The sequence below is a fragment of the Terrapene carolina genome, unplaced genomic scaffold, assembly GCF_002925995.2.
Source record: "Terrapene carolina triunguis isolate 2854851 unplaced genomic scaffold, T_m_triunguis-2.0 Scaffold132, whole genome shotgun sequence".
Lineage (NCBI taxonomy): Eukaryota > Metazoa > Chordata > Testudines > Emydidae > Terrapene > Terrapene triunguis.
The window spans coordinates 9,156,637-9,178,599 of record NW_020664483.1 but is presented as its reverse complement, the minus strand read 5'-3'; the positions used below and the strand labels follow the sequence as shown (position 1 = coordinate 9,178,599).

Here is a 21,963-nt window from a genome sequence, read left to right as displayed (position 1 = left end):
GTTAAATAGTCCCACTTAAAGGAGTCTGAGTGGCTTTTAAAACACATGTTGTGAGAGTAATAGTTTTTTGTTCCGGTCGGTAACAAAATATTTTCAAAAGCAGTTTACTAGATTTTCTTTTGAGCAACCTAAACATCTCTTTTTGCTGGATTACTCATCCTGTGGTGTTTATCGATCTTGGGACCAAGATAATAAAGAATATAAAGCCCTCATAGCTGATGTAAGAAAGAAACTTTTCTGTTATAAAGGGCCTTAAATTAAATTTAATGTTTAAAATTAATATTTCCATTAATCACGCCTACAATACATGCACAGACCTTAATGTGTATTTATGACATTCACCATGAGTGCAAAAGAAACTGCCTGTTATAAAACAGGCCACCTGGGTCAATGTTAGCACTCATGAGACAACCAGTGGTTAACTGCAGTATAAAATTCATAAGCTGTTGACCCTCATAGAGCCTTCTAGATGAAATATATAAGTAATAATTTTTACTGGTAATGAACTACCCAGCAATACCTTTTTTCCCATAAATTTATTAGGGGAACATATTTTGTTCCAGCAGTGCCAACGCTGACCCTTATTAGTTGTCTTATAGAACAGAGATGCCAAAAAAATAGGCAAAATAAATAATACGGTGGACCTTATAAATCTTAATATTTGGTAACACAAAAGGTTTCAAGGCCACATAGTCAAAAATGAATATCTAAAGTTAGGTTTCTAAACAAGTAGCCTGATTTTCAAAAGTGCTGAGCTTCTAGCAGTTCCTACTATCTTCAGCGGGAGGTGTTGGGTGTTCAGCCCATTTGATAATCAGACCACTTAGGTGACAAAATATGCATTTAGGAGACTAACTTTAGGTTCCCATTGTGAACACCTTGGCCCAATTGTTTAGATGATCTTTTCCATCCCTAGAAAATATCAGATTAGCATTTGAATGACTAAGTCTACACAGAAACATGTCTCACCACTGAACAATAAATCAGACTATTCTAGTACTCCTCCATACATACCAGTGCTCCGTTTTCGCTTGTCCAAAGACTGGGATTAGATTCAAGTCTAGTGACACAAACCACAAATTTGTCTGGAAATACACGCAGCTCTGTGTAAAACAACAAACCCCCAAAAGATTACATGCATCTTTCAGTATATAATATAGTTTTTATAAGGGCAACGTATATGTGTACTACATTTTCTACATCAAAGCAGCTGACATTTTAAAATGCACAATAATTCTTTTTTCCCACCTCACTTTTTGCAATTCCCCACTCTCTCCTCCCCCTTCACTTGTGTTTTTTGTGTGGGTGAGGGGGTAAATCATTCAGTTATCAATAGGACAGAGTAAGCTCAGTTCTCCAGAGAAAAGACTAGGCTGCAAATTAGTCCACCAGAGCCCAGGACAAATATATCACATGGAACCCGACTGGCAAGTCATTCAGCATATTTCCTTTGTGCTAGTCTGATGATTCATCTTTTCATCTCAAAAACTTTAAGTCATGTTTATAACATCAGTATAATGTATTGCATCAAAATTGGACATAACATGGCCCATGGAAACATCTTTCAGACTATGACTAAGGTGATTTTAAAGTGTTTAAACGATTTATTACTATTTACCATTACGATCTCACATATCCTACTCCTAAAAACACAGTTCCCAGAGTTAACCCATAACAACAAAACTTTGTAGTCATCTGAGATTACTAGAGGGAAGAGGATTCAGTAATAACAATTCTGAACCACTGATCAGAATAGAGTACATCAGGCATCACTCCATTTAGTGACAAAACTACTAGAGAGAGAGAGAGAGAGAGAGAGAGAGAGAGGGTGTTCTGTTTTAGCAATCTGCGATTATTTCTACATCCATTAAAGTGGCATATTTTTATTTAGGATTTATATGTGAAATTGTCAGACTTTTATAACAATGGGCCAGAACATCCTGTCTTACAGGAGGGGGAAGGGGTAAGACAGGCAGGAAAACTATGAGGCTGACCACACATCCCTCAGAACATTCCATCAAAGGGCAGCAAACAGGGGAGGAATATGGAGCTATCTACATGGATGGCTGCTTCTCCACAAGACTGTGGTGTTTCACTGACAGCATGCTCTGTGCAGCCATTTGCCAAGTCCTCCTATGACTGCTAAGCAGGAGCCATGAAGGTAACTTTACAAGAGTTAATGCTGTAGTAATTACTACTAGATCTGCGGGCTGGTGCGGTGGCTTGTAGTCAGACCCGCTGTTCTTCTGGTCTCAGCCCTGCAGAGCTCCAAGCAGAAAGGCTCCAGAGGAAATAAGGAGTGGTGCTGGGATGGAGAGTGGGGGCGGTAATCCCCACCTTCTGCACAGGAAGGATAAGATGCATACGCAGAAGGGTTGCTCCTAGCCTCAGATATTAAGCATTCTGACAATGTGTTATTTCAGCTTTGACTGTAAAATGAACCAATGCAACATGAGTTTCAATTGCAAAATACAGAATTGTACTTAAATGATAAACAATGTGTTCTTTTTGGTTGCAGTATTACATGTATCCTGACTAAAAGAACTGTTGAAGCCATTAGCTCAGGAAATATACTTATTAGAGTGCAGCAGCAGCTTTTATTAATAATAATAATTATTATTAACGACAAAGAAACAACAACAAATTTGGCCACTGTCTTTCAACGACCTCTGTGTGGGAGCAGGGGGTTCTATTCATGTGGAGCTCATTACAGGATCGTGGCCTTAGAATTTTTTATTGATAGTATTGGTAGATCAAATACATTTTAGTTTGGCTGTTTTAACTGTTACATTTTGCCAGATAGTCTCTTGCTGGTTAACAAAACAAATCTGTCACTAGACTACAATACTTCATGTAAAATTCCAATAAAGCTTAGATCCAAAACAAATAAAGTTTTGATGTAAAAGACATTATTACAATATAATCTAATATTCCAAAACAGCCATGAAAATGTACAGCTTTGCTGAAATACTTAAAATCAACACTCTAATCTCTGCACGCAGTATGAAGTTAGACAAAATTAGTAGTTATTTGAAACAGAAGAGACTTAACAAATGTCCATAAACATAGTAAATAAAACCCTATAAAATGTAAGAGACATTACTAAGATTGTTATTCAAGCAGTTAAAAGATTTTAAGGCCGCTTAGTTGATTTACTTTATTTTTCTTTTAAATTCAAAAGATCAACTGAAAGGGCAGTGATTATTATGGTTCCTTTTTATTGTTGTTGGAGCAACAGGATTGATATCACTTCCTTACAGAGCATCTTGGCTTGGAAAAACATGAAGAAGAAAAATCTCTGGCCCAATGACATCACCTATGTAGGGGTTTTACAGCAATGGGCTCAATGAAAGCTTTTGCCTGCATACACTTGTACCATACAGTTGATGCCATGAGATATTCAAACAATAATGATGTGACTCACGGGAATGCAACCTCTGGTTGATTCACCTTGTGGAGACTCAGTAAAATGCTGAGCCTCATCACAAATATAAAATCTGGTATGACCGAGCTGATTAGTCTGGAAAAGGCAGTAAGCAACTTTAAAGTTAAATAAAACACACAAACAACTGTTTGGAAATATTTTTGATTAAAAACAAAAATCCCACAACAAAACAATAACAGAAACTAATAAACTGAATCAAAATTCTAATAGAAACACTGTGTTTATGATCCCCTCCCTTCTCCCAATTGTGCTAAATGTTAAGTAACAGAATAAGAAACTGCCTGCTTACCGCGATACTGCTTCCCCACCACACAACGGAGATTGACCCATCTCTTTATGAAGTAGGCTGTAATGTGAAAATTTCCACCTGCAACATTAAACAGAGTGATGTAATAAGTGTAAGGACATTCTGTTCTCACAGTATGCTACACATCTCCCGATTGTTTGGGGAAAGGAAGGCATAGCTCTCACTTACAAGATGTGCATCTCTCCAAAAGAAATATTTTTAATAAAAACTTCTTAGAGTCAAGAATAAACTAACTAATGTAGAGCAGAGTAAAAAAAAAAGCACTGGATTTTAAAATTGATCAGTTATGCTATCCAAACACAGAAATTAATTTCAATTAATTCATTGCCCACAAAAGGTGCCAGACAAACAGCTCTGGAGACTAAGACACTGTTCATTGTGACCCCACAAATCAAGAAAGCAGCTGAAAATTTTCTTAACTAATCGCTTTTTAGAGAAAGACCTTGGCTTGCATAAAGTTTTTAAAAGTTTGGTATGGAGATGCCAGTTATGAGCAGATTCTAAAAGACGCTAATCATTTGCCAATCCCATTGAGTTCAGCAAGAAAAGCCGCGCCCTTCAAGATCAGGCTATATTTAATTGCAGTGATAAATATCACGTGGTGATCAAACTGTGCCCAGCCTCAGCATGGGTGCACCAGCAGGGGCAAAGGAGCCTCGTTCCCAGCGGCTGACCACACTTAGAATCCTTTTGCTATAAAGGTTCTCAAGGCTAGAAAGATGATCTTGTATACTGGATTGCAACTCCAAAAAAACTGGGTTCTATTCTATTCTCTGCTTTGCCATCAACTTCCTGCAGGATCTTGGGCAAGTCACTTAGGGTATGTCTACACTACGAGAGTAGTTCGATTTTAGTTAAATCGAATATGTGCAATCGATATTAGAAAGTCGAACGTGTGTGTCTACACTAAGGACAGTAATTCGACTTTGTGAGTCCACACTAACGGGGAAAGCGTCGACAATGGAAGCAGTGCACTGTGGGCAGCTATCCCACAGTTCCCGCAGTCCCCGCTGCCCATTGGAATTCTGGGTCGATCCGCCAATGCCTTCTGGGTAAAAAAATGTGGCGAGGGTGCTTTTGGGTAACTGTCGTCATCCGTCAGTCACTACCGCCCTCCCTCCCTCCCTGAAAGCGCCGGCGGGAAATCAGTTCGCGCACTTTTTGATCAGTGACAGCGCGGACGCCACAGCACTGCGATCATGGATCCCGCTGCAACCATCGCTGCAGTTGTGGCCGTTCTCAACGCCTCGCAGCTTATCATACACCTTTCCCTGAGGCAGATGCAGAGAAATCAGGCGAGGAGGCTACGGCACCGCCGTGAGGGCCTGAAGTCGGAGAGTAGCACAGAGCTGTCAGAAACCACGAGCCCCAGCGCCCAGGACATCACGGTGGCAATGGGTCATGTGGATATTGTGGAACGGCGATTCTGGGCCCGGGAAACAAGCACGGACTGGTGGGACCGCATAGTGCTTCAGGTCTGGGATGAATCCGAGTGGCTGCGAAACTTTCGCATGCGGAAGGGGACTTTCCTGGAACTTTGTGAGTTGCTGTCCCCTGCCCTGAAGCGCAAGGACACCCACATGCGAGCAGCCCTGACTGTCCAGAAGCGAGTGGCCATAGCCCTCTGGAAGCTTGCAACGCCGGACAGCTACCGGTCAGTCGCGAACCACTTTGGCGTGGGCAAATCTACCGTGGGGGTTGTTGTCCTGCAAGTAGCCAAGGCAATCGTCAAGGTATTGCTGTCAAAGGTAGTGACCCTGGGAAACGCGCAGGCCATCATAGATGGGATTCCCAAACTGCGGTGGGGCTATAGATGGGACTCACATCCCTATCCTGGGACCGGGCCACCAGGCCAGCCAGTATATTAACAGAAAGGGATACTTTTCAATGGTGCTGCAAGCACTGGTGGACCACAGGGGACGTTTTACCAACATCAACGTCGGATGGCCGGGCAAGGTTCATGACGCTCGGGTTTTCAGGAACTCTGGTCTGTTTAGACGGCTGCAGGAAGGCATTTACTTCCCGGACCACAAGATAACTGTTGGGGATGTGGAGATGCCTACAGTGATCCTCGGGGACCCAGCCTACCCGCTAATGCCCTGGCTCATGAAGCCCTATACTGGCGCCCTGGACACTGAACAAGAACTCTTCAACTACCGGCTGAGCAAGTGCAGAATGGTCGTGGAGTGTGCTTTTGGCCGTCTCAAGGGGAGATGGAGAAGCTTACTGACTCGCTGTGATCTCAGCGAAACCAATATCCCCATCGTTATTGCAGCTTGCTGTGTGCTCCACAATCTCTGTGAGAGCAAGGGGGAGACCTTTATGGCAGGGTGGGAGGTTGAGGCAAATAGCCTGGCTGCTGATTACGCCCAGCCAGACAGCCGGGCGATTAGAAGAGCCCAGCGGGACGCGCTGTGCATCCGGGAGGCTTTGAAAGCCAGTTTCAAGACTGAGCAGGGTACCCAGTGACTTTTAAGTTTGTGGACACAGAAGCTGAACTTGCCCCCGTTTCTTTACCCAGTTGCCGTCGACTATCCTCTCCAGTTGCATACCCCCTTCACCCCCTTCTCAAAAAATAAAATCTGTTCTGTTTTGTTAATGGACACCGTTGTCTTTATTACTGTTTTCGCGGGAATGTTTTAAACCTGGGACGCAGACTGTGGCGGGGGGCGGGTTTAGTGTTGTGATGCAAATGATGCTTCTAAACTCCAGGAATGACAGGCTCCGCGGTGGTGGACTGGTTGTTTCAACGGAGCCTGCCAGCCCTCCTGGCCGGGACTGCGTGTATGTGTCGGCTATGTGACTGTCTTGCAGGGGGAGGAGGGTTACAGATCCCCTGCTGCGCGGCTCTGTGATGCAGGGTAAGGACCGCTGCATAAGATCTGTAACTGCCCTCCCCCGCCACAAAGTCACAGAGCACCCCCCCCCCACCACACAGAACATGAAAACCACCTCCCAGACTGACCAGGGTAACTAGTCACTGCACTGTGTACGTGCCCTGCTGCTGGACCTGCCCCCTGCTAAAGGTGACTGTCCTGTCCAATTACCAAGCCCCTTCCCCCCCCTTCAGACAGACTCTCCTCCAAAAGAAGAGGATGGAAACAGTAATGAACAGAAACGTATTTTTTATTAACAACCGCACATGGAACGGGAGGGTGAAACTTGGACGGGGTCTTGTGTGAGGCGGGTAGGAACGGACTTTTCAAATTTTGGGGAATGAGAGCCTTCTAGTGGTAGAGCAGTCCGCAGGGGTGGAGTGAAATTTTTCACGGCCCCTGCCGCCCCTCCGTGTTTGGACTTTGGGTGAGGGGGGTATGGGACTTGGTGGCGGGGCAGGGCAGTTAGAGAGAGACTGCAGCGGGGCTCTCTCCTCCTGCCTCCGGTCCTGCAGAACATCCACAAGGCGGCGGAGCGTGTCCGTTTGCTCCCTCATTAGTCCAAGCAGCGTTTGAGTAGCCTGCCGGTCCTCCTGTCGCCACCTCTCCTCCCGTTCAATGTTTGCCCGGTGCATTTGGGACAAGTTCTCCCTCCACTGTGTCTGCTGGGCTGCCTGTGCTCGAGAGCATCCCATTAGTTCAGCAAACATGTCTTCCCGTGTCCTCTTCTTCCTCCTCCTAATGTGCGCTAGCCTCTGGGCAGATGTGGCTGTGGGAATTGGAAAAAGGGAGTGAATTCCTGAGACAGATCAATGTATCTGTGAACAGAGAACATAGTCTTTCTCTGTGAACAAGACCATGCAGAGCACCTATCACATGCGCACTGAGGACAAGGTCGAAGTTTCGGCCCTCGCCTACAGTGCCTGCGGTCTTGCTGTGGCGAGCTGAGGAGCGGGGCAGGACACCGGACTTTGTCTAGCTGTCAAACATGGTAAGCCGTAGACTTGTGGCTGCTTAAAACTTTAAGAGTGGCACTGGCCTCCTTTCACATAGAAAGCAATGCGAGTCTCTGCTGGCAGCAATCCTGCAAGCATGAACTCTGTCCCTGTCCCACCCCCTCGCGGCTGTAAACCGCGTGGCTGTAAACCGGAGGTTACCGTTCTGTAAAGGAACGGGCAAGCAGTCCCAATACTAACTTTCCCCTACCTAATTCAAAGCAGGGAGTCATGGCAGACATCACCCTCCTGAGGGGCTCGGAGAGCCAGAAGGAGAGGATGCTTCGGGACAGCCTGCAGAAACCGGGGTCATTTGCTGCTATGCTGTGCAAGGCCATGATCCCCGAGTACCTGCTGGCGTTGTGGCAGGGAAACGTGTCATACCACGGGGGGCCTAATAAGCTCTCCCTGCCCAGGAACCTGCTCATGAGGCTGGAAAAACACCTGCAGGAGGCCTATGAGGAATTCTCCCCGGAGGATGTCGCCTCTATCCCCGATACATTGACCAGTTTTTGGCTTAGGTGCCCTTGGAGGGACAAAAGAGTGGAGCGTCTTGGGCAGTATAATCATGAAGCGGACATTGTGAAATTTTTTAAAAATAGTTCGGACTATATATTGAAGCGCCCAAAGACAGACTAATCATGATACCCTTTGCACATATTCCCGTTTTGTTGCACTTTACTCTTTACATGTTTTGAAGCACTTTACCCATTGTTAATATTTTAAATGTTCCTGTTCTGTTATAAATAAATGTTTACATGTTTGAAAGCACTTTAGCTATTGTTAATATTTTAAATATGCCAGTTATGTTATAAATAAATGTTTAGATATTTAAAACACTTACTGCTTGATCCTTCCCCTGAATCTGTGTCTGGGATAACGGCTGGGGACGGTTGGTAGGGGATCTCTGTGAGGGTGATGAAGAGCTCCTGGCTGTCGGGGAAATCAGTGTTGTAAGCGCTGTCGACTGCCTCGTCCTCCTCATCTCCTTCCTCCTCTTCCCCGTCCGCTGAGGAACCGGCTGCGGACAATATCCCATCCTCAGAGTCCACGGTCACTGGTGGGGTAGTGGTGGCGGCCGCACCTAGGATGGAATGCAGTGCCTCGTAGAAACGGGATGTGTGGGGCTGGGATCCGGAGTGTCCGTTTGCCTCTTTGGTCTTCTGGTAGCCTTGTCTCAGCTCCTTGATTTTCACGCGGCACTGCGTTGCATCCCGGCTGTATCCTCTCTCTGCCATGGCTTTAGAGATCTTCTCATAGATCTTTGCATTCCGTCTTTTGGAGCGCAGCTCGGAAAGCACAGTCTCATCTCCCCACACAGCGATGAGATCCAAGACTTCCCGATCAGTCCATGCTGGGGCCCTCTTTCTATTCTGGGATTGCACGGTCACCTCTGCTGGAGAGCTCTGCATCGTTGCCACTGCTGCTGAGCTCGCCACGATGTCCAAACAGAAAATGCGATTCAAACTGCCCAGACAGGAAAAGGAATTCAAATTTTCCCGGGGTGTGGCTGGTCAGAGCATCCGAGCTCGGACTGCTGTCCAGAGCGTCAACAGAGTGGTGCACTGTGGGATAGCTCCTGGAGCTATTAGCGTCGATTTCCATCCACACCTAGCCTAATTCGATATGGCCATGTCGAATTTAGCGCTACTCCTCTCGTTGGGGAGGAGTACAGAAGTCGAATTTAAGAGAGCTCTATGTCGAACTAAATAGCTTCGTGGTGTGGACGGGTGCAGGGTTAAATCGATGTAACGGCGCTAAATTCGACATAAAAGCCTAGTGTAGACCAGGCCTTAGTTTCTCTGTGCCTCAGTTCAGTCTGTAAAGTAGGGATAATAATTCTTCCCTACCTCACAGGGATGTTACAAGGTTAAACTCATTACTGTTTGCAAGGCACTCAGATACCTTCGTGACAAGTGCCACAGAAAAGCTTATAAATAAATATTGCCATTCTCGACTCTAGAAAGAAGGCAAGGGAAGGCGCAGGACCACATATCCCCATCACAATTCCAGCGAGGAGAGCTAACCAGGAGCCGATGGTCCGGATGTTGACCACAGAACAAGGATGACAATGCAGCTTCATTCCCTTCTGCATGCTCCAGAGATTCCTAGCTTGCACAGTGCCTCTGGGAGTGACCCCTGCAGTGGTGTTCCACCACACCATCCTTCATGCAGTACCGTGCCTATTTACCATAATCAATCCCTAAATAATTTATCAGCCATCTTTTTCCCTTAGGAAGACAACTGAATACTTGACTCCCTTTAGAGATCGAGTCAAGATGTATCAAGTTAAGCCACCCTTTAAAAACAAGGAACACTTTGGATGCAATCCATCACCTTTATTAGTTGCATATTTACAGCACATGATTAAAGAAAATTGTTGTTAGCTATTTCCAGTTTGGCACCCACTATCCTTTTGACACACTGTCAGTGAGGTTAGCCAAATCAAAGACTACAAGATTTTTTGCTTTCTATAAACAAATTGTAATCGTGACAGTACAATGCCTTCCACTGTGATCTCAGTAACAGTGGAACAGAGAGATGTCTGTAAAAACTAGAGCTGGCAAAAAAACAAGAATTCTGTTTTGTGAAAAATTTCAAGGTTTCAAAGTTTGTTTTTGTTCTGCATCAGAAACAAGACTTCTTGAAATTTTTCACAAAAAGCACACAAGAGCGACCCTCTGCAACAGCCAACAGTCTGAATCTGCCCGATTTAGATTAGGGACTTGAACCTGGGTCTCTTATTCCAGGTGAGTGCCCTAAACATTGGGCTACTGGCTCTTTTTGGGTGCAGGGGGGGTCCCTCTCTCACACACACACATTCTCCCCCCGACTCCGGATAAACTTGTCCAACAAAACTTTGGTCTAAACTGACACATTTCCACAAACAGTTTCCGTTTTGATGAATCGGTATTTTCAGATTAAAAATTCTCTCATCTAAAAAAATCTTGACCATCTCTAGTAAAAATACCAATTTACAAACCAGTCTCTAAATGAGGAAAATAGATGTCTAAATGAGGAAATCCTCTCCGCCTGAATGTTCCTCACAACACTGAACAAGCACTTCAATTTCATCGTATTTTTTTATTAAAACTTCAAACAAAAGGTGATGATCTTTTACATTTCCCACCTCACTCTAAAACACAATGCTTCATGCCTGAGATTCTTCTAAGAATGGGATCAACATGTCTATCTGTTTAGTTTTCCAGCTGTCCTGTAAAAAGTAAGTCTTTAATCATATCTGACCAACTAACAACCTGAGCAGAGATTCAAATTGATCTTAACAACCTTTGATTTACAATATGTCTGCTTTTGGGAGTAAGACAACCCCCACCCCACCTAGCTCTATGATATTTTCACTTCAGTTGCCTCTTGTTAGTGCATGATTTCAAGTTGACTTCTGTCGGTGACAGAGACATACAGGATATGTCCAAAACATAATTTGAGATATTGTTAAATATGTCTCTTTAATTTCCCCTCTTCATTGATTCTTCCCTTGTGGAACCTTTCTACCAGCAGGAAAGCTATATTGTCATGAGGCTCTAATGGAAGCTCAATTAAATATCGTTCTGCTGATCAGTTAGTAGGGGATATCACGTCAGTACATTTATGGGGGGAGGGATAGCTCAGTGGTTTGAGCATTGGCCTGCTAAACTCAGGGTTGTGAGTTCAATCCTTGAGGGGGCCACTTGGGGATCTGGGGCAAAATCAGTACTTGGTCCTGCTAGTGAAGGCAGGGGGCTGGACTCGATAACCTTTCAAGATCCCTTCCAGTTCTAGGAGATGGGATATCTCCATTAATTATTATAATGCTAGTAAAAGTGCCAGTTATTGCTAATTGTGGTGTGTGTTTTTAGATGTGGATATCTGCATGCCAGGCATTGGGGTGTAATATATTTTAAAAAAACATTATATTCCATTTTTAACAAATATTTTGAAAAACTTCTTGCTAGTGCATTAATGTCTTTGGAACTTCTGAACTGCTCCATCCAGTAACATCAGTTTGTGTTAGCAAAACTACAACTGTGCCAATGTCAGCTGATAATACAGCAGCGCTGCAATGCTACTAACACTACAGAGTTCTTTCTGCTCCTTCCAAGGAAAAATATCTGCAAGTTAACTATTCTCTTACACAAGCTCAAGAAATGAAGATACTACAGAAATGCCTTCTTCTTCCTATCTGAAGAACCTGTGCACTCTGCAGCCTCCTACATGTAGGTTACCAACACAGAAATCAGAAAAATGTTTTCAAGTTTACAGTAAATAATGCAGAAATGAGACTTTTATTGAGGGGAGTGGATATTCTGATTTTGAAACTGTACATCTAAGCCATCATATCAGAGTTCCAAAAACATTCACTGAGACACTGGAAACCAAAACATGACCGAATAAATGGAGTCCTAGCAAGGATGCAGTTTAGTTTAAGCAACAATGTGCTCCAGTGAGTAATGCATTTTAAGGGAGTGGTAATTTGCCCTGCCTGATATATTTCACAGTCCCAGGACACTGAGAGGAAATATCAGACGCTGAGTTTATACTGTAAAACTATCCAGCAACACTTGTTTTCCAAAGGAATTACAGCCAAGTTGACTTGAGCTTCCAACAAGGCTGCCAAGAAGAGCCTGTGGTACAGTGTATAACAGTGGAAAGCCCTCTCCCACGGCTATTAGAGACCATTCATCTGGGAGCCTGGGAAAATGCCTATGAGCTGCTGAGTTATCTGGAATAGCCTGGCAGGTGTTCACTTCCCAGCAAAATCTGGCACCTGCATGGCTCTGTTACTGAATTCTGCAAAGTCTTCTCCAAAACCACAAGACAGGCCTAAGAAGATCGATTGCCCCCAAAACATTTTCATACCTGATACTCCTACATTTCTGATTGTACAGCTTTTCTTGCTGTTTTCCAAAACATCTAATTCAGTGGTTCTCAAATTTTTGTACTGCTGACCCCTTTCACATAGCAAGCCTCTGAGTGCGACCCCCCCTTATAAATTAAAAACACTTTTAAATATATTTAACACCATTATAAATGCTGGAGGCGAAGCGGGGTTTGGGGTGGAGGCAGGCAGCTCACGACCCCCCATGTAAGAACCTCGCAACCCCTTGAGGGGTCCTGACCCCAAGTTTGAGAACCCCGGATCTAATTTTTTCTCACGGCTCAGCCAGTTTAAATTTCTGACATGTTGTTTTGGATTAAAATTGCCCTTTTGATTTGAAACTATGTGTGTAGTTTTACTTGAGTGCGCAATCTCACTGAAAATGACGAGACACAAAATGCTGTCAAAACCACAAAGTAAAAAAGATGAAAAAAATATTTCCCCCTATAATCTCTTTCACTAATAGTTATCTTTAGGGCTACTTGTAACAAAAGGCATGGAAAAGAGATAAGATAGAAGTATGGTTTCTAGATTTATGTTGTCTATTAAGAACATTCCACTCAAGCATGTGCAATCCATGCAACAGAGCTAATGAAAAACAAAATGAAACTGATTAGAAATGGACTAAAACCAAAGCTGAGACTGAACGTTCTGTTTTCATTGCCCAGGCTGAATGAAGTGTCACAAATATGCTAAGAGCATAAACAGTGAACAGCAAATTACAATTAAATTATTAGATTATTAATAACACATTTGCTTTAAAAATGTATATATAAAATTATATATACAACATTTTAACTTGACACTGCATCCTTTAAACCAGAAGAATATTTCTTTTTCACTGAAACAGCTTAAAAGAGCCAAATGGATTTTTTCTAAAGAAAAACTGTTACAAAAGGACTTTCCCCAGGGAATGACCTTGCATTCCAAGTTCCAATCCAAGAAAAGATTTAGGGTTTAAATAATCTAAAAAAAGCCCAGGAAGTACTTAGACCTGAAGTATAATCACAAATAGCAAGTTAGTTATGTATAATTTCCATACCAAGCCTACATTTCTGTGGGCATAATTTAGTGCCTGCAATGACGAACACTCTATTTAGCACCTGTAATGCATGGGAAAGCATTAATCCAGCAGGTGGAAAACTGTGAATTCAAGTCATTGCACCTCCCTCACTCTCCCCGCCCCACAAAAGACAATGACGTCTAATTTAGAAAATTAGGACCAACATATTTTTCATCTAAATAGCATGAGGTGAGGGGACGGTAGGAAGGGAACCATAGATCTAAAGGAATGGGATAAAAATCTGTTCTAAAAAGCTTTTTTCTGGTGAAAGTAATTTACAAAAATAGTGATTTAACACCAGTTTACATGACATGATGACATATTAGGGATTAAAATATAAGCCCCACCTATTATAATGATGAAAAACTGAGAGAAGACTGTGTCTCGATTACAAAATTGTTCTAGTGCCTTGACTGCAAAGAAGGAAATACCCTTATGTTTACTGGCCACCACTATGAATTTCCAAACTGTTGTCAGTATTTGAATGGTTTCTTGCAACATGTGTTAATTCTTTATGCTTAACAATCTAGCTGTGACACTCCAATTACCTTTCCTAGACCTGAAGAAGAGCTCTGTGGAGCTCGAAAGATTGTCTCTTTCACCAACAGAAGTTGGTCCAATAAACGATATTACCTCACCCACCTTGTTTCTGCCAGTATACAACTCAACTATATGACAAAGATACAACTCAATTATATGACAAAGCCCAAATTCCTTACCTGTGTATTCCAAATAATGGACCAGATCCTTAGCTGGTGGAAACTGGAGTAACTCCATTGACTTCAATGGAGCTACATCAATTCACACATGGTAAGGATCTGGCCCAGCGTGAGTAGTCATACTATCGAAAAAGTGACTTTTTCCATTTCTCTTTACAATCTCATCTAAGGAGGGAAAACTGAGATGATATAGAAGAGAGGACATAACCAATCCAGAAACTATAAGTCTGAACAAGTCAAACAAATGTCAATATTACACCAGTTCAAACAAAAATACACTTGCTTTTTATGTAATTTATAATTTAACTTGTTGACGTTAGTTTAATTGTTAAAAGATATTTCTAAATTGTGAGTTAGTGTTGTGAGCCTGACTTTGGTTTCCACAATAGAAGCTAAATATTTTTGTTAATTAAAAGGATAGTGAAAAAACATTCTGCAAATAAACAAACATAAGATTGCCAACTTCCATCCTTTTTCCTCTAAAGCTAGATTAATCAATTTAAATCTCTTTGCTTTGCATGGATTTGTTTAGTGAATTAAAAAAAAAACAGACATTTCTTTCAAACTAATGTTCTAAATGATAAAAGAAATTACATTTATTATTTGCCTTTATGACACTGCTGAAATTTACTAAATCCTATTAGTGTGTCCACAAAGGATCCACAAATTGGTTTTTCATTTTTCAAGTAATGAAGAGCTTTGTCTAAATTTGTACCAGTTTTACTAAATTTTAGTTATTTACTTTTTTCAATAAGTATTTTACAAATTAAGGCCCGGATACTGCACTCATATATTTATCTTTACACAAAGTCCCTTTGAGATCAATAGGAATGATATTCACAGTGTATAAAGTTAAGCACATGTGTAAGTCTTAGCAAGAGAGGCCCCTAAAATACAGACACATGGAAAGTCTGGCCCAATCCTGCAAACACAAACATACATAACTGTACTCACATGAATAGTCCCATTAAAGCCAATGGAACTACTCATGTGAGTAAAGTTTGGAATGCCCATATATTTTTGCAGGGCAGGTTCTTAGTCTAGCTCAGTCGACCTTTCAGTTAAGTACTGCAGCAAAATTTTCTAAGCATAGGAAAATAAAGATTACATGATGGGTAATGAAAAAAATAAATTAGAAAAAGGATTTTTTAAACCTAAAAATGCGACATTTTCTCTCTACATCTGTCATATGGCAATGCAGTTTAAGAATAAGAGAATGGTAAGCAGAATATTGCTGTATATCATAGTAACATCAAAAATAAAAGATACTGCTTATCTTGCAACCATATAAAGTGTGCCTGAAACCACCTCTTGTGACAATTAAAGTAACAAGAGCCGCACCATTTAACAAGCATTTCTAAAAGAATTTTCTTCCTTGTAAATTTAATTTGCTTGGTTTGTTTTTTAGGGGACTGCTGCTGGTGGTGGTTTGATGTCATTTTTACAATGGTGCTTTTAGGGACACACAGGGTTAAACATGTGTAAAATAAATTTTCTCAGTTTAAAGAGCACAAAACAACACATTTAGGAAACCAGACAGCTAGCGGGTCAAAACATTACACTTCCAGGTCAAGCTTCTGGTTGCAATTAAGTAAAATTCCTACAAGCATTTCTAAGGAAATCATATTTCTTGCAGTTTTTTTCAATCCCTGCTTTCTTGCTTACATTGTAACCACAGCACTTTCACTCTCTTTAGCAACATATAATACCTGTGTATCTGAAGATTTTCTACGAACCTGAAACTACATTTTAATCTAAAAATTAAACCCTCTCAATTTTTCCATCTGAGTCTCATTCATTTAAAGTTGAACTAATTTAAGAAAATTAGATGAATTTATTAAAGGGAAACCATTAAACCGAAATCTAGTTTATTTAAAAACAAGCATTAAAAACCTTTTCTCAGGAGCCACACCTCCCCCTTTTGACCTCCTGCAGTATTTGTGATTTCAGTCATATTTTTCTTATTTAAAAAAATGTTTTTCTCTCCCTTGGAGCTGTGAGAAAGACCCACTCAAACAACAGTAGAAACTGACTGAGGACCCAATCCTGCACACACGTACACACAGCTTAAATTTAAGCATGTGAGTAGTCCCCAGACTTTTACCGTAGTCCAGCGTGACTACTCAGATCCTTAAAGTTAAGCATGTGCGTGTTTCCAGGACTGGAGCTTAACTGACCTTCTATACAGGAGAGAGAGAGAATGTGTTGTCAAAAGTAAAAACAAAAACAAAACTGTAAAAATAGAGAAATATGTTTTATCTAATTTATTTTTTAAATAGTAATCTAGGTGCTACCTGTACCAATACTAGATACATTGTTTTTATACTTAAGTATTACTTTCCAATTGATGGTGTGCTTTTAAAAGAAAAAAAGGATCTTTTAAAAAGTCCAAACAACTCTTTTTCCTTTTCCCTAGGCCATTATTTATATAGGGTTAGATCCTATTAGGTGCTGTTTTCAACTCACTTTGAAGTTGAGGGAACTCGAGGGTACTTAGCAAACTGTAGAAACACCCAGCACTGCAAAGGCACTATTACCACTATGCCACAAACCTCTTACAATACAGATGCACAAATTCAAGAAAATGAATATTCACAACTGTAGCTAAAAAGTTTAGAGGTGCCTCAGTTGTACTGCTTTAGCTGGAACAAGGGTTTCTTAATTCTTTTGGCACCAACTTCTTAAGATCAAATTAAAGTTAGTAATTTATGGAGTTAATATAAATGACATAATTTCATTTGATAAATTACCAAGACTATAAAATTATGGTTTCTAGTAACTGCTTGGCTAACGAAGGGAAAATGAACAAGCTATTTATATATAATAAATAACTCAACTTGGGACTTAGCATTTTATCTGATGTTAAGTGTAACAGATGGTTAGCAGAGAATCTCCCTCTTGTTTTTATCAAGATATTGAGCTGAGATGCTAACCAAGTGGAATTTGCCAAAACAAAAGATTTCTTGGACTTTAAACTATATTTGCTTTTACTCCAAAAAACAAAAATGTTTTGCATTAGCAGTGCTGTGCATTCAGACGGGCACTCAACCTGCCTGCATTGTTATTGAAATCAGGGCCAACAGTGAATGCTGAATATATGAATGATGAATATACTTGCAATTGTGTTTAAGGTTGTTGAGCAGAATTTTCTCTTGCATTACACCTCTACCCCGATATAACGCGACCCGATATAACACGAATTCAGATATAACACGGTAAAGCAGTGCTCTGGGGGCAGCGGGGCTGCGCACTCTGGTGGATCAAAGCAAGTTCGATATAACGCGATTTCACCTATAACGCGGTAAGATTGTTTGGCTCCCAAGGACAGCGTTATATCGAGGTAGAGGTGTACCTTCTCAAACTTGCTTACATTTCAATGACCAAACATTAAGTCAAATTTTGTCTGAAGAAGGGAGGATTATATGAGACATGGTTGAGCTCCTGAGTTTGCATGTATAATCAAGGTCTGGCAAAAGTTTTATTGCTCAGCTGCTCATGACTGATATTTGGTTCAGCATCAGTTACAAGGGCACTAGGAAGGAGATGTGGCTACACTGGTTGCAGCTGACATTAAATCCAGAAGATTTTTCACGACAATATGGGATTTCAAAAGTGTGTCCACTTCACATGAAAATTCTGGGATGAAATTAGAATGAAATTAGTATTGGTGGATAGTTGCTTCATTAAACCTCGGAATCCTTGGTGAACTAGTTGTGTCATTAACCACAATGACCTTGGAGTCACTAAGACTGATTGTCCTCTAGTCTCATGTACACAATTTTACCTTAGTGCAACACCAACGATTTCAATTAAGTTACTCTTAGGGGTACATCTATACTGCAAGCTTCTTTCAGTGGCCTGTAGTGTATGTACCCACATAGCAGCCCCCCAGCACAGTTGCAGTGTAGCCAGTGAACCATGGCGTAGGCAAGTAAAGACACACCTGAAGGGTGTGGGTATGTATGCGAGTACATATCCTACATGGCTCTCTAGTCGCCCAAACTGCTTCCTGTCTACACTGCTATTATTTTAGCAGTGCAGTGTCCCGCTGCCTCCTTGCTGCTGGAGTTTTTCCCCATCACAGGAAGAATCTGGCAATGGGGAAAGGCTCTGGCACAGGAAAGGCAACATGGAAAGGCTCCACCGGCTCCCGGAGCCTTCTCCCATCACAGGGAAAGACCCCAGCAGCAGGGAAAGGCTCTGGCAGGGGGGGCTTCCCTACTGCCTCCCCCCACCACCAGAGCCTTTCTTTGCCACAGTGAAAGGCTCTGGCAGCAAGAAGCTGTTGAAGCCTCTCATCACTGCTGGAATCTTTCATCGACTTGTATAGATACACAACAGTGTGTAAGCAGCCTGCTTTTCACTCCAGGTGTATCTATGCTGACACTGGTTTGTAGTGTAGAGGTAGCCTAGATTTACACTGATGTGAGAGCAGAATCCAGCCCATATTTTGGCCAAAAGGGACTTTGACCCACAGATCTTCTAGTTACCTGATAGTTCTTTAAAAAAATGAACCTCAGAGTCACAGAATCCATGGAAAAACATTTGAAGAATGAATTAACAAAAAACTAGTAGAACATGCTGTCAGAACCACCTCCTCTCTGCCATTTTAGACATTCTTCCTAACGCAAGGTACTCAAACATCCTTGAAATGCTGAACCCAGGATTTGAGGAATGCTTAGAGCAGAGATCCAGAGTGCCATGTTGTTAGTGGATGGAAGAAGATACGTTGAAACATGAATAAAACCACACACAGTCTCAAAATCAAACTTATTCAGCAGAAAATTCCATTTAAGACACTGGCAGCAGTAATACTGAACAAACTGGATTAAAATGCTTTGTAGTGGAACATACTGTAATGGTGATTTGTTACTCACATTTTGTGGTGCCCTATGTTTAATCAGGTCTGGAAGAAGGTACCAAGTAGATTAAATACCATTTTGGGAACTGACATTCTTCACTAACCAAAATACCTGATACCAAGAGATTATGGGAGCTTTAGAATCTAAACAGAGTACAGAAAAAAATCTTTTCAAGAGCAACAGCTGTTGAAATGAGAAATCATACAACCCACATAAGAGTCAACAAGAAACCTTAGGGCCAGATAGTCAAAATCACTCAGCAGCCACAACTTGGACAGATTTTCAAATGTGCTCAGTTCCCACTTAGACAAACGGGCACTGAGTTCTTCTGAAAATTCAGCCATTCATTTATGTGGCTAAATGGGAGCTGCTGAGCTATTTTAAAGTCTGGCCCTGAAAATTTTAGATCAGTGAAGTGTCCAATTGCTTCTGGCCAAATCTGATAGATGACTGAGAAGATATGATCACACTAGATACCAATGATTATTTCTGGATACCTATGATTATCAGTATTGAACTATTACCTAGTTTTTTCTATAGCGAGAGATCTTTTGCTGCTAATATTTGTAATGTTTGTGTGAAGATATATAGACTCTGATATATGTATATTTTACACACACACACACACACACACACATTTTCTTGTAATTATCTTTATCTTCATTTTTTCCTATCTTAAAAATACAGAAAAAAAAAGGAAACAGAGACGACATACAGTAAATAGAAGGAAAGGGGTTGCTGGTGGATAGCAGATAGACATGGTTTAATGGTCAGTGTTAAGGATGTTTTTAGAACTTTAACTCCAAACTACCTTTCTTTGTCACGTTTATTCATTAAAAAAAAATACAGTATTTTTTAAATGAAGTGGTATTTATTTTCAACATTAATCATCTGAAAGATTCTATCTGGGAATATCTTTAGGTTGTGGGATTTTTAATTTTTTTAAGCATTTAAAAACCACAACAACAAATGTCTGCACTTTGTTATTTTTCCATTTCTTCTATAGGCTCTTTGAACTACACTCCTTTACTGCTTCAGCTAGTCAAGATTACAAACTTGGCAAACACCACATGAATGGGAGAAGCAGGAGATGGGGCCTTCAGAGTTACACCTGCTGAAGTATGAACAAGGAAGTAAATTGTCACAGAGCTCAGGAAGTGGCACGTTTTGCTGTTTTCTACCTTTTCCCCTTAACCCTGTGTCCTGTACCAGTCAAAATTCGTGCCACTGCCATGTCAGGGGAAGGGATCACCAAGTGTCTCCTGAAGGAGAAGGGGTAAAATAAAAATGATGATACTGCCAGTTCCACCACAGAAAGGTTGAAGATTCTGCCACCACCGTATCCACACCCTGTTGCCATGGGAGTAGAGAAGGATTCTGCTGCTAAAGACAAGCACAACAGCCCATTTCTCTGGGAAGTGCTATATGAATTACCTGTGAGAACTGCTTGGACAAGTGTTCGATCCTAGCAAGTGATTTACATTTTCAAATCTATCCTTGCAACAAAAAGGGCAAATTATATATATTTTTCTCTGTGTGTATGTTATACACAAAAGTTTAATTGGAACAAGTTCATTAGCTTCACTGGGAATCCACAGAGATCCAAACTGTGCCTGAAACTTGTTGTGCAGAGGGGCACTTAATATTCAACCCAGTGCTGAAGGGGAGGCCAGAAATTTCTATGTACTGTTCTTCTCCGTATGCTGGACCAGGAGTTCCTTCTATGGGGGAAGGAGCAGACTGAGAGGGTCAAAGCATGTGCCCCTCCCACTATTCATGCTGTGAAAGCCTCATCTCGGGTTGGGAAATTCCAGGGGCACCTGCAGATGGAGAACTCCCTGCAAAAGAGCTGATGTAGTGGAAAGAAACAAGGCAATGCAGATCTTTGGTTTCTCGGGACTGAACCTCCAGCTTCTTCTTTAGGGGTCAACCCCCAACTTTCACTAACAGACAATTTAGTTAACAGTAAAATGGAGTTCTAGTACCCTAGAAGCATGATCAGGATCACCATCTTTCCTAAACCACTACAGTGATCTCATGAAAGATAATGGAACAACACACACTGGAGTTTCTAGATCAAGCCATTATCCCACAACTCCAGCCTATTCGCTAACAGAGGGGTAGGTTGGGGTATTTTTGCATTTTCATAAGGCAGCGGATTTAAAACGAACAAAAGGAAGCACTTCTTCATACAACACAGTCAAGCTGTGGAAGTTGTGAAGGCCAAATGTGTATCTGTGTTCAAAAAAGAATTAGATAAGTTAATGAAGGATAGATCCATCAATGGCTATTAGCTAAGATGGTCAGGGACGCAACCCCATGCTCTGGGTGTACCTAAACCTCCAATTGCTAGAAGGTGGGACTGGCTGATGGGATGAATCACTCAAAATTTGCTCTGTTCTGTTCATTCCCTCTGAAGCATTTGGCACCGGCAACTGTCAGAAGACAGGATAGTGGGCTAGATGGGCCATAGGTTTGGTCATTCTTATGTTCTTCTGTTGTTTAAATATTTCTAAAATAACTTTTGTATCATCCTTGCTCCTTTCCTACCTCCCGCAAAACAAAATAATTGGAAAGCAGGTTTTCTGAAGTCAGTGGGAGTGGGTATGGGTGTCAAAAATCAGGCTAATCAAAGGGTAGTTACAATCTTAACAAGAAAATAGCTATCATGTTTCTGTACTAATCACAAGATTCATTTAATAAGCCCCCCAAAACTGAAAATCTTAAAAGCTACGACAAAGAACTGAACAGAAACCTACACTGGCTCAAATCCTGCTAATCTTATTCATGGGAGTATTTCCAGTGAAGCTGATGGGACTA

General features: G+C 41.5%; 1 protein-coding gene across 1 annotated transcript in view; it reads right to left on the bottom strand.

Moving 5' to 3' along the window:
- SLX4IP (SLX4 interacting protein) overlaps positions 1-21,963 on the bottom strand; it is a 125,683-nt gene that overhangs the window by 26,224 nt on the left and 77,496 nt on the right. Inside the window, exons 5-6 of the mRNA XM_026653203.1 lie at positions 3,735-3,812; positions 1,015-1,103 (exon numbers count right to left, since the gene is read on the bottom strand). Coding sequence (XP_026508988.1) covers positions 1,015-1,103; positions 3,735-3,812 — 167 coding nt within the window. The remainder of the gene's footprint in view (positions 1-1,014; positions 1,104-3,734; positions 3,813-21,963) is intronic.